The sequence below is a fragment of the Amphiura filiformis genome, chromosome 4, assembly GCF_039555335.1.
Source record: "Amphiura filiformis chromosome 4, Afil_fr2py, whole genome shotgun sequence".
NCBI classification, from domain to species: domain Eukaryota; kingdom Metazoa; phylum Echinodermata; class Ophiuroidea; order Amphilepidida; family Amphiuridae; genus Amphiura; species Amphiura filiformis.
The window spans coordinates 44,034,407-44,048,873 of NC_092631.1; the positions used below are offsets into that span (position 1 = coordinate 44,034,407).

Consider the following 14,467-nt stretch of genomic DNA (forward strand, 5'->3'; position numbering starts at 1 on the left):
CCGGTAGCTAGTTGGCTGTTCCGTTACGAGAATCAGTTTGGAATGCTTGTGCTCGGCTAATTTTTTTTTTTCATCTGTTTTTTTCTTCCGCGGTTGGTATGACGTCATTTTCACGTAGGGCGTCCTCAAAACTGTCTCGATCTTTGCAGAAAAAAAGAGCGGTCCATTTTGTCTGCTCGCGAAGGTCGGTCAAAATCGAATTGTACTTTTGGGTTAGCACCCAGACCGAGCAGTTGAAGTGTCTTCCGGAAAAAGCCAACTCCGAGAGCATCTGCCTTTTTTTTGTCATGGATTTGTTGGCGCTGCAATCGTCGACCAAAAAAAGAACCTGGCCCTCTTGGGACATTTTTCCAAAAACTTCGAAAAACGTTTTTAACGCGTCGTTCATTGGATCGTCCGAGTTAGGAAACCAGTCAAGAGGATCGATGAGAAAAATTTGCTCGTTTTGAATCCACTTCCGGGATAGGTACGCCTTGTTATTTTTCCAGGTTGTACAGACTATGACGATGTACTCGAAGAAACCTAGGTAGGCTGTCTCGAGGAGATCGAGAACGAACTCCGACTTTCCGCATCCAGTCGCTCCGCATACGATTGCGGAATGTGCGTGCTTTGGGTAGCTCATTTTATTATAGGGGGTCTGGGGGCTAGAACATACATTTCATCAACCGACCATTCTCAAAGTTCAGCTGGGCATCTTGGACGTAGAAAACGTAGGCGTTCAGCGCGCCGGCATTCTCGGCATCCCTCTCCATCTCGATTTGGATGCTTTGGCTGATTCCTTCGACCTTTCTACCGGACCCATGCAGGGAATCATCATCGCTCGAGCGCATGTCGATCCAGAGCCCGTATTTCGTGGTGAGGTACTCGGAAAGGGTTACGTCCGACAGCTCGGCTTCCTTGATGAAGTGCGGGGTCGTGCGATGATTCCCATCGGCAAAATGTTTTTGAATTTCCTCGAAGTGCTGATGAGGAAGCATCCCGCTGGCGAAAATTTGGTTCGGGATTCCGTCAATCATCGCGGAAACTTTTTTGATTTTTGGATTGTAACTCCGAGTCCGGAGCGTAACTCGCTCCACCGTCGGCAGGATCCTCGAAAAGAATGAGTATGCCCTTCATGGATAGGGCACGCGGGGCCATGTTGATATTCCAAATGGTGTCCGATTTGTCCAGGCTTTCCTTGCTGTGTCTAACGACTCTGTCGTACACGATGTTGCTTTTTCCGTTGTACCGGTTTCTTATCGCCCTGGTCAGCTCGGAAGAGCTCACTACCTCGAACTCCAGATGAATGTTGCTCACCGAATACGAAGCCTCCGTGTCGGTGCTCGTGACAACCCGTCCGTAGCGATTGAAAGTGAGCTCGTAGGAGAGTCGGTCTTTCAATTCATACTGGAAAAAGGGGTTGTGGGAGGAGAGCATTTCGAAGTCGAGAGGGATGAAGAACATATTGCCCAGAGCGGTTCCGATCGCGACGTCGGGGGCGTTTGCCCCCTTGTCCCCCGCGTTGATTCTGATTTTTCGCACGGCCTCCGACTGGATGCCTTGGTAAGCCGCATTCTCCCGCTCCTTGGAAGTTTTCCAGAGGTCCTGGTAGCACAGGAAAATATCCGCGTCGTTCAGACTGAAGACGCTTTGTCCCTCGAGCTTCACTTCTATCTTACTCACGATCGCTCTTCCGAGGTTATTTACGATCTTCCTGTTCGCGTCCGCGTTTCCACCGGTCGAAGACAGGTCCACCTTGAAAGAGAGCTTGCTGGTCCCAGGCACGATAACATCGTTGCTTCCGAGATTAGGGAATCGCACGGTGAGAAGTTCGTTCTCGTCGATCTCGCTGGGAACGTGCGTTGTTCGAATCGTTCTACGAATTCCTTTGACGCCTCGCGTTTCGCGAAGCTGGCGATGTGGGTCTAGTTTATATCCGAAATTTGTTGCCATTTTATTTAATAGTAAATAAAAAACATGTCGGGCTTTGATAATCCAACGTTCGAAGATAACATTGCTGATCCTGATGACCTTGATCTTGATGATTTTGATGACCTTGTAGTCACGAGACGTGACTCGCGACAGTCTCTGCTACCCGAAGCATCTGGTGGAGAACTTCCCACCGTACCCGACGAGTCAGCTAATACTCACAGAAATGATCGGGCAAGGGTTGATGTTTACGATTTTTTACGTGAAGCACGACTTGAACGCTCTAATTGAACACGGAGCGGTCATTCACAAAGACAGATCCGGTAAGGTTTATGTTCGCTATCTAGCAAAAGACGTGCTACTTACCAAACAAAGAGGGGCGGCTTTGCTCTTCCAAGCACGATCGCGAAGAATGCCGTAAACGAAGGGTTCGATGGAAACAGCTTTGTAAGAGACGTTCTCGGTATAAAAAGATACGGCGTGGGCGGAAATACTTCGATGTCGAGAGCTACCGAGGCTGCCGCTATGAACGTTTCTCGGCGAGTGCAGGTCGAGATTAATAGCATGGACAACGGAGACCGTCTGTAATTACAAAATGTATCCACAAGCATCGATAAATTATTATTAACAATTGTCGAAGAAGGAGGTAAAACGTCGTTTGAAAAGGTCGAAAGGGCGGACTCGCCAGAAGCTGAGACCTCATTTACTGAACCGCAACCTATCGAACCTGACACCTCGTTCACTCCGAGAACAGTGCGAAACCTTCAAAGAGCGCATAAATCCATGAACACGCTTAATCGACAAATTCAAATAGCAACGGCAAAAATTACAGCCAACAACGAGTTGATAGAAGAGAGAAAACGAGAGAGATAACCCAGAAACTGATCAAGAAACAATAGAACGATTAAACGAAGAAATCGGGAATTTTGAAGAGGAAAACAAAGCTCAGCAAGAACTTTTGAAAGATCTGAAACCGGCGCTCAGAAATCAACTCGTGGCGATTCGAGAAACGATTCACAAAGTAGTGTATGGAGACAAAACGGTCGGTGAAAAACTCAGAATTTTATTCGCGGAGCAAGGTGTCACCATTACATCTTTGCTTACAGCCATTGGCATGACAATTGCAGCTGTTGTTGAAGGAATACTTTTAGCAACAAGATCAGCCGTCACTCCAGCGCCAAAACCAGACCCGGTCCAAGGCCAAAACCAGACCCCGGTCCAAAACCCAAGCCTGACCCAGGTCCACCTCCAAAGCCAAAAACTTTGACGGATTGGCTCAAGGCTCAGCTGCAAAAAATCGCGAGTCTTCTCGCAAAACTCGGAGACAAAGCTTTGGCCGCGCTTCCGGCAATTATTGGAGCTGTGGTCAATTTTGTTTTGAAAGCCGCGGGATCCGTGGCCGGATTTCTTGCCGAGCATCTTTGGGTATTCGCCCTTGCCGTTAGTGGAATTTTGTACACTTCTGCGAAGGAAATTTACGACAAAAAAAATAAACCCGCAGCAATCTGCCGCGGGTTTTATTTTTTAAAGAGACTCAAAAAATTGCTCCTACTTCAACGACCAAAGTTGTGCCGCGAGACAAGCGATCCACACAAAAGTGAACTCCCGCATTGTGCGCGGTATTTTCTCTCTCTTTTTCGAGCCTCTCCCTTTCACTCGCAGCTATTTCAGCATTGTACGCGGCTTTTTCTCTCTCTTTTGTGAGCTCTTCTTTGAGTTTTTTTTCGCTCACATATAGTTCATCACTGCATTTGAAGGGTTTCCCCTTGATGGTTTTTTCAACAGCCATTTATATTAACGAAAATATGCGATGGCTGTTCCAATTAACGCCGCTCCCAATGTCAATGAAAGTTTTTTCTCGTCGTGCGTTAGTGCCGGGTCTGCACCCCCATGCCCCAGGGCTATGTCCTCAACAAGCGGCTCTGTATTATCTGGTGGTTCTTCTTCCTGTAGCGGGTCGGGTTGAAAGTCGACCGGCTCGGATTGCTGGCTTTTAATCACGCTTTGTTGGTCATTTACTTCCGAGTTATAGCTAAGGGACAGATCGTCCGACGCGATCTGAATAAAATTGTTGTAGCCGTTCAACGTTCCAAGTTCGACCTCCATGTTGCTCGGAAGCATGTACAATCCATGTCCAACGACAAAGTCGAGCTTGCTCCTAGCGTACTGAAGAGTTCTCTGGTACCGGTCGATCGAATCGGGAAGGTCTACCTCTGAATTCACAGCATCTTCGACGTTCGCCAAAAATTGCTTTTGAGCGTCAAACGCCCTCCCATCCCCAAGAATGCTCGATCTTGCTTGGGCTTGAGCTCCGAGGATAGCCCAAACTAAAGTTCGAACGCTATCGTTAATTCTTGAAACACCAGCCCTGGTGAATCCGTTCGATCGATCCAGAACGAAAGATCCTATCACGGCCATGGCATCACCCCTTCGAATTGACACGTCGGTTATGTCCGGATCGTGATCGAACATTTGGTCCATCCAGATCGGGTAAGTAGCGTCCCTGCTGTTGCCCAAAAAGTTGACGTGCCCGGGGATGAAGATCTCAAACTTTTTTGTATCGGGGTTTTCGGCAATTTCGACCTTGTCCGAGGTCTTCAGACTAAAATCTTTGTGGTACGTCCGGGTGAATTTTGCCGTGCCCATTCCATTCCAACGGTCGAACTTTTGCCTCCAGTTGGCTCTAGTAGAGATCCCGAATTCGGCGCAGATTCTTTCGTAGGCATTTTTGTCTATGCCGTTCTGGAGAGGATTCCACGAATCTTCAGTGGGCAAGGGGCAGCTCATTTCGGACAAAATTCGCCTAATCTGGTAGTACGCGTGAAAACGCCATACGGATCTGACAAAAGGATCACGGTGGGTAAGATGCACCTTCGATACTCCGCATCCGCTCGTGGCCGCCCAAACGGCGAAGTTTAACTGTATTTGCCAGAAAATCATCTGATCAGCGAGCCAATTTTCATAGTGCTCTGGGTCCTCGATTCTCGGAAGTTTGTAGTCGCTCCAGACGTTCGGAAATCTCGCGACGAAGCTCGATTATTTATTTACCCTGATTTGTTGGTTTACTAAACTCCATCCGTGGGTAGGCTCGAACACTCCCCCGGTTCGCGGTTGAAAATCTTGATTGTACTCCATTTATTGTAAAATAAAGAAAATGAGTTTTGTGACAATTACCGGCACCGGCAAAGGAAAACCTCTCCGTCTGTCGCAAAGTATAGACAATAACGGCGAAAACTTGAAAATTGGAATCAAAAGGATCTCGGGTCGAGTAGGGTGGTTCAACGTCGAAGAGGAACTAGAGTGGAGGTACGCTCGAGAAGGGCAGGGACCTTCAGAAGCGGTGAAAATAATAATTTTGACCAGCTCGCGAAAGAATTCACGAGCCAGATCGACGGTTTTGAATTCGAAGTCGGCAAACGCGATGGGAAACTCATCATGGCAATCCCCGAGCGGTATCAGATTTGGTTTCCAGACCGCGTTCGAAAAATGTTCGGATTGGACGACGAAGGGTGGCTAGCGACCGGTGAATACACGGGAGATCGAGCGATCGAATTTTACCTCGAAGAATTCTCGTGTACCTGAATCAGCTGTCAACCACGGGCAATCTCGTAAACAACGACGACGTTCTGCAGGGAGGTCGAGTTCTTGGGTCTATAGATCTCTCAAACGCCGCGTTCGGAGAATACTTCGTTTCGACCTACGAAAAGCCGAGTTTCAAAAAACTGCAAAACGGAGACATCCACGAGCTCGACTTCGACTTCAAAGTGCAATGGGAAAATTCTTCGAGAAAACTCGACAATCACGATCAGCCGCTGGATTTGGAATTGGGAATCCGATCGAATAAAAGAAAGAATGTCTATCTGGGGACCAACGATCGAAACGGAATCAACGTCAATAGCTGGCGAAGATGCGGATCTTTCCGCGTACGTCAAAAAAACTGGTACGAGAATGACCGGAAGGATTAATATGGGAGGGAAAAAAATAACGGGTCTGGCTAATCCGACCGAGTCACAAGATGCAGCTACTGCGCAGTACGTTGCAAACTACGCGACACACCTCAACGATATCAAACTAAATACATCCGGGGGAACATTGACGGGCGAGCTCGCGATGAGTGAGCATAGAATCACGGCTCTTGGAGGTCCTACCGAAAACAAAGATGCCACGCCAAAAGAATACGTGGACGCTCAGGTGCAGCTGTTAAAAGAGTACGTGGACGTTCTGGTGCAGCACGAACACGATATTGCCGTGCACAATGTGGGAAGGTACATCGCATTACCCAACGAAGAAGACGGAACGGTAACATATTTTTCCGTGAGGGCTAAGAAAAATGTAGATCTAGATTTAGACAAGCTGGTGGAGATCAAAAACGGGCAAGCCTTCAACGCTGACTCGAAACAAATAAGTATTAATGGCATTCCTACTACGACTCTGCCTAACGAAGGATTCATGCAACTCATTCGAGAGTTAGAACTTTTCTTCAATTTAAACCTCGCGATACGTCAACCGTGGAATCTTAGCTTTGTAGCCAAACCTGGAGATCAAAGCCCTCACGCGAACAATGCCATCTCGTTGACGTTTCAACCTAATCTAAGAACTTTCGCGTATTTGAACATCGTCTGGAATGACGATGGAATAAGCTACGTTGTACTAAACAATGCGAGAAAAGTGGATCACACAGATTCATTGGAATTGGACGTGAGCCAGATGAATCACATCTCGATCGAGTACGTTCAAAACAAGCTGTGTTTTTGGATAAACGGCCATCAAAGACAAAATATGTACAGAACTCAAAGTTTCGTCAATCTAGTAAAAATCGATATGGGTGTTAAGCAGCTAGGAATCCTGAGTTTCATCGACAATTACGTTTTGAATGTTACGAACGATGTAGTTTTGGTATAAATAAAGATGAAGCATCCTAGCGCACCACAAATGTATCCCGATCTTCCTCAGGGAAGCGAAGACTCAGGAGTCGAATTCCGACTGAAAAATATCGAAGAGATTCGAAAATTCTTGGACAACGAGGTCAGCGAGAGGGAAAAGCTGCGAAGAAAATACAAAGTAGCGTGGAACGTGCTCTATGGCGCGGCCCAAGTTTCGGGGCTCATCGCGGTCGGATCTGGAACGGGGGCAGTCGGGACGCTTGCTACCGGGGTCGGCGCGATCGTAAGCATTCCCCTCGGTGGAATCGCCATCGCCGGGGGCCTAGTCAGCGCGGCATGCGTAGCTCTTGGAAAGGCTACCATGAAAAAATTGGAAAAGCACGAAAGCGTCAAACGAACGGCTGAGTCCAGTTTGAATACGTTTGAATGATCTGGTGTCTAGTGCCCTCGAAGACGGACGGGTCAGCAACGAAGACTTCCACCAAAATGAAAACACATCGTATGTCATAGTGGCGTACGCGTATCATTCGGCGGGAGTTGTAAGGAAAGTATGTATTTATTTCTTTTGAAAAATATATAACAATAAAATCTACAGAGGTCATAAGGCCAACATTAAGCACCGAGCTCGCGCCGATCTGATAGAGTTGACGTCCGACAGAGCAAGGGAAATTCGCGCGGAAGCCGAAAGGGTCGGCGTCGAGCGCGGACAAAAAGAAATGCTGACGTCCCTCAGCAGGGCTTCGGAGGCGGCCACCAGGGGGTAAAAAAATAGGAATTTAATTTTACCGTGTGGAAATAAAAGGTATGGCGGAATAAAAATCAAAACCCCGACGAAGAGCCGAAAATGCAAAACCTAGACGAAGATCTGGCCACGCTGGAAGTCAGAATGGAATTGAATGAGGAAGAAATTAGAAGGAATGAGCGAAAAATTGATAATCTTACTTGGTACTTTGGAATGGTCATTGGCGCAGTGTGTACCACAGTGGCTATCTGCGAGTACCAAAAACGATTTTAATTCCCATTTCAAACTCGAGAAAAAAAGCGCACGTTCGGAATTTCCGTGGGCGGCGTAAAAAAATTGTTCACGCTACAAAAAGTTCGTTGACCTTTTGACCTCATAAAACAATTGTCGGTATTAATTTAGCACACAGTCCAAGTTTGGTTGCGATACCTCTTACAAAACGCCAGATACAGCAATTTTTCGATATTTCCCTAATCAAAATTTAAAAAAAAGTTCGTTGACCTTTTGACCTCATAAAAATAATTCTCGATATTAAGTTAGCACACAGCCCAAGTTTGGTTGTGATACCTCTAACAAAACGCCAGATACAGCAATTTAACTAACAATTTTTTTGAATTTTAAAAATCCCCAAAAAATTTTTTTCTAGAAACACCGATAAAAATCCAAAAAAAATTATCCCCTAAATTTTCAATATAAACTCTGTAGCACTTTCCCCGGCCAAAATAGCCCCATTTACCCATTTTATGCTAAAAAGTAGCACCCGAGCCGTCATTATTAACAGAAATATAAATAAGAAGGCGTGGCCTCACTCCCTTGATTGACAAAAGACAGCATAGGGCAGAGAAGACATTTTGTCACATCTAATACAACTTGTTACGATAGGACAAAAAATAAAATAGTCACGGTTTGGAATGTGTGGAATTTTTTTTCACATCTAAAAAAACCCAAGACAAGTATTTACTGCACAATACACAAGTACGCCCTCTGTTTTAAAAACTGAGTTGGACAGACTGTTTTGTGGTCAATAGAGGGCTCTGTTCTAATTGATTATAGAGATCAGGCGGTGATGGAAGCGATATCACCATTTTTTTCGTGTATTTTTCTTTTGATTGACACAATTTTTGTTTGTTCTCCTGGTAATATTTACGGAAATATTCCTTTGAACAGTTTTGCTTTGTAACCAGACCCAACTCGTGGCAAAACTTAAATCCGTGCTTGGATTGTAAAGACGAAGCGGCGTAAATTTTTTCTCTCTTCTTTCGAGTCAATGGAATCCATGTTTCGCCAAAGTACACGAGCAATCGATGGCCTTCGGTTTCTGACTCGAGACAAATTTCTTTCGTGATCTCGTGACATTTTTTGAATTCCTCGATTCTTTCCTGGAGCGCTTTTTCTTTCCGCGTCACTTTTTTAAGACTCTGTCCTTGATCCATTTTTTTTATTTTTTATAATTTAAAAAAATCCTAAGTCAATTTTTTTTTTTTCGCGGGCTGCCGCAAAAGCTTCCGCGTGAACTGCCGCCGCAGGGGCTTCCGACGGAATTTTCCCGTTTGATCGGGGAAAAGTGTCGGGTACGTTTTTCGCAAATGAGGTGTTAGGCGGGGTTCCTGAGTAAAGGTGCTTCTGACATGGATTTTCCGTTAGTCGAGGTAAATGAGCTGGGTGTTTCTGACAGGGATTTCCCGTTAGTCGAGAGGTAAAATGAGCTAGGTGCTTCTGACAGGGATTATCCCGTTAGTCGAGGGAAATTGTCATGGAAGCCCCCTTTTATAACTACTCTATGATTAGGAATATTAGTATATATAATGTTGAAACCATGTTTGGCATAACTGGAACAGTGCCACAGGAAAATATGTATTAACTATAATACTATGATTAGGAATATTAGTATATATAATGTTGAAACCATGTTTGGGACAACTGGAACAGTGCCACAGGAAAATATGTATTAACTATAATACTATGATTAGGAATATTAGTATATATAATGTTGAAACCATCTTCGGCACAACTGGAACAGTGCCACAGGAAAATATGTATTAACTATAATATTATGATTAGGAATATTAGTATATATAATGTTGAAACCATGTTTGGCACAACTCGAACAGCGCCACAGGAAAATAATTATTAACTATAATACTATGATTAGGAATATTAGTATATATAAATGTTGAAACCATGTTTGGCACAACTGGAACAGCGCCACAGGAAAATAAGTATTAACTATAATACTATGATTAGGAATATTAGTATATAACATGTTGAAACCATGTTTGGCACAACTGGAACAGTGCCACAGGAAAATATGTATTAACTATAGTACTATGATTAGGAATATTAGTATATATAATGTTGAAACCATGTTTGGCACAACTGGAATAGTGCCACAGGAAAATATGTATTAACTATAATACTATGATTAGGAATATTAGTATATATATAATATTGAAACCATCTTCGGCACAACTGGAACAGTGCCACAGGAAAATATGTATTAACTTTAATATTATGATTAGGAATATTAGTATATATATATGTTGAAACCATGTTTGGCACAACTGGAACAGTGCCACAGGAAAATATGTATTAACTATAATACTATTATTAGGAATATTAGTATATATACTGTTGAAATCATGTTTGGCACAACTGGAACAGTGCCACAGGAAAATATGTATTAACTATAATATTATGATTAGGAATATTAGTATATATAATGTTGAAACCATGTTTGGCACAACTGGAACAGCGCCACAGGAAAATATGTATTAACTATAATACTATGATTAGGAATATTAGTATATAAACTGTTAAAACCATGTTTGGCACAACTGGAACAATGCCACAGGAAAATATGTATTAACTATAATACTATGATTAGGACTATTAGTATATAACATGTTGAAACCATGTTTGGCACAACTGGAATAGTGCCACAGGAAAATATGTATTAACTATAATACTATGATTAGGAATATTAGTATATATAATGTTGAAACCATGTTTGGCACAACTGGAACAGTGCCACAGGAAAATATGTATTAACTATAATACTATGATTAGGAATATTAGTATATATAATGTTGAAACCATGTTCGGCACAACTGGAACAGTGCCACAGGTAAATATGTATTAACTATAATACTATGATTAGGAATATTAGTATTTATAATGTTGAAACCATGTTTGGCACAACTGGAACAATGAAACAGGAAAATATGTATTAACTATAATACTATGATTAGGAATATTAGTATATATACTGTTGAAACCATGTTCGGCACAACTGGAACAGTGCCACAGGAAAATATGTACTAACTATAATACTATGATTAGGAATATTAGTATATATAATGTTGAATCATGTTCGGCACAACTGGAACAGTGCCACATGAAAATATGTATTAACTATAATACTATGATTAGGAATATTAGTATATATAATGTTGAAACCATGTTTGGCACAACTGGAACAATGCCACAGGAAACTATGTATTAACTATAATACTATGATTAGGAATATTAGTATATATAATGTTGAAACCATGTTCGGCACAACTGGAACAGTGCCACAGAAAAATATGTATTAACAATAATTCTATGATTAGGAATATTAGTATATATAATGTTGAAACCATGTTTGGCACAACTGGAACAGTGCCACATGAAAATATGTATTAACTACAATACTATGATTAGGAATATTAGTATATATAATGTTAAAACCATATTTGGCACAACTGGAACAGTGCCACAGAAAAATATGTATTAACAATAATACTATGATTAGGAATATTAGTATATATAATGTTGAAACCATGTTCGGCACAACTGGAACAGTGCCACAGGAAAATATGTATTAACAATAATACTATGATTAGGAATATTAGTATATATAATGTTGAAACCATGTTCGGCACAACTGGAACAGTGCCACAGGTAAATATGTATTAACAATAATACTATGATTAGGAATATTAGTATATATAATGTTGAAACCATGTTCGGCACAACTGGAACAGTGCCACAGGAAAATATGTATTAACAATAATACTATGATTAGGAATATTAGTATATATAATGTTGAAACCATGTTCGGCACAACTGGAACAGTGCCACATGAAAATACGTATTAACTATAATACTATGATTAGGAATATTAGTATATATAATGTTGAAACCATGTTTGGCACAACTGGAACAATGCCACAGGAAACTATGTATTAACTATACTACTATGATTAGGAATATTAGTATATATAATGTTGAAACCATGTTTGGCACAACTGGAACAGTGCCACATGAAAATATGTATTAACTATAATACGATGATTAGGAATATTAGTATATATAATGTTAAAACCATATTTGGCACAACTGGAACAGTGCCACAGAAAAATATGTATTAACAATAATACTATGATTAGGAATATTAGTATATATAATGTTGAAACCATGTTCGGCACAACTGGAACAGTGCCACAGGAAAATGTGTATTAACTATAATACTATGATTAGGAATATTAGTATATAACATGTTAAAACCATGTTTGGCACAACTGGAACAGTGCCACAGGAAAATACGTATTAACAATAATACTATGATTAGGAATATTAGTATATATAATGTTGAATCATGTTCGGCACAACTGGAACAGTGCCACATGAAAATATGTATTAACTATAATACTATGATTAGGAATATTAGTATATATAATGTTGAAACCATGTTTGGCACAACTGGAACAATGCCACAGGAAACTATGTATTAACTATAATACTATAATTAGGAATATTAGTATATATAATGTTGAAACCATGTTCGGCACAACTGGAACAGTGCCACAGAAAAATATTTATTAACAATAATTCTATGATTAGGAATATTAGTATATATAATGTTGAAACCATGTTTGGCACAACTGGAACAGTGCCACAGGAAAATATGTATTAACTATAATACTATGATTAGGAATATTAGTATATATAATGTTGAAACCATGTTTGGCACAACTGGAACAGTGCCACAGGAAAATATGTATTAACTATAATACTATGATTAGGAATATTAGTATATATAATGTTGAAACCATCTTCGGCACAACTGGAACAGTGCCACAGGAAAATATGTATTAACTATAATATTATGATTAGGAATATTAGTATATATAATGTTGAAACCATGTTTGGCACAACTGGAACAGCGCCACAGGAAAATAAGTATTAACTATAATACTATGATTAGGAATATTAGTATATATAAATGTTGAAACCATGTTTGGCACAACTGGAACAGCGCCACAGGAAAATAAGTATTAACTATAATACTATGATTAGGAATATTAGTATATAACATGTTGAAACCATGTTTGGCACAACTGGAACAGTACCACAGGAAAATATGTATTAACTATAATACTATGATTAGGAATATTAGTATATAATGTTGAAACCATGTTTGGCACAACTGGAAAAGTGCCACAGGAAAATATGTATTAAAAATAATACTATGATTAGGAATATTAGTATATATAATGTTGAAACCATGTTTGGCACAACTGGAACAGTGCCACAGGAAAATATGTATTAACTACAATACTATGATTAGGAATATTAGTATATATAATGTTAAAACCATATTTGGCACAACTGGAACAGTGCCACAGAAAAATATGTATTAACAATAATACTATGATTAGGAATATTAGTATATATAATGTTGAAACCATGTTCGGCACAACTGGAACAGTGCCACAGGAAAATATGTATTAATAATAATACTATGATTAGGAATATTAGTATATATAATGTTGAAACCATGTTTGGCACAACTGGAACAGTGCCACATGAAAATATGTATTAACTATAATACTATGATTAGGAATATTAGTATATATAATGTTGAAACCATGTTTGGCACAACTGGAACAATGTCACAGGAAACTATGTATTAACTATAATACTATGATTAGGAATATTAGTATATATAATGTTGAAACCATGTTTGGCACAACTGGAACAGTGCCACAGGAAAATATGTATTAACTATAATACTATGATTAGGAATATTAGTATATATAATGTTGAAACCATGTTTGGCACAACTGGAACAGTGCCACAGGAAAATATGTATTAAAAATAATACTATGATTATGAATATTAGTATATATAATGTTGAAACCATGTTTGGCATAACTGGAACAGTGCCACAGGAAAATATGTATTAACTATAATACTATGATTAGGAATATTAGTATATATAATGTTGAAACCATGTTTGGCACAACTGGAACAGTGCCACAGGAAAATATGTATTAACTATGATACTATGATTAGGAATATTAGTATATATAATGTTGAAACCATCTTCGGCACAACTGGAACAGTGCCACAGGAAAATATGTATTAACTATAATATTATGATTAGGAATATTAGTATATATAATGTTGAAACCATGTTTGGCACAACTGGAACAGCGCCACAGGAAAATAAGTATTAACTATAATACTATGATTAGGAATATTAGTATATATACATGTTGAAACCATGTTTGGCACAACTGGAACAGCGCCACAGGAAAATAAGTATTAACTATAATACTATGATTAGGAATATTAGTATATAACATGTTGAAACCATGATTGGCACAACTGGAACAGTGCCACAGGAAAATATGTATTAACTATAATACTATGATTAGGAATATTAGTATATATAATGTTGAAACCATGTTTGGCACAACTGGAACAGTGCCACAAGAAAATACGTATTAACAATAATACTATGATTATAAATATTAGTATATATAATGTTGAAACCATGTTCGGCACAACTGGAACAGTGCCACATGAAAATATGTATTAACTATAATACTATGATTAGGAATATTAGTATATATAATGTTGAAACCATGTTTGGCACAACTGGAAC

General features: G+C 40.2%; 1 protein-coding gene across 1 annotated transcript in view; it reads left to right on the plus strand.

Moving 5' to 3' along the window:
* The first annotated feature begins 5,760 nt into the window (after window positions 1-5,760).
* LOC140150209 (uncharacterized) overlaps window positions 5,761-14,467 on the plus strand; it is an 86,283-nt gene continuing 77,576 nt past the window's right edge. Inside the window, exon 1 of the mRNA XM_072172214.1 lies at window positions 5,761-6,606. Within this exon, the coding sequence (XP_072028315.1) occupies window positions 5,761-6,606 (846 nt within the window). The remainder of the gene's footprint in view (window positions 6,607-14,467) is intronic.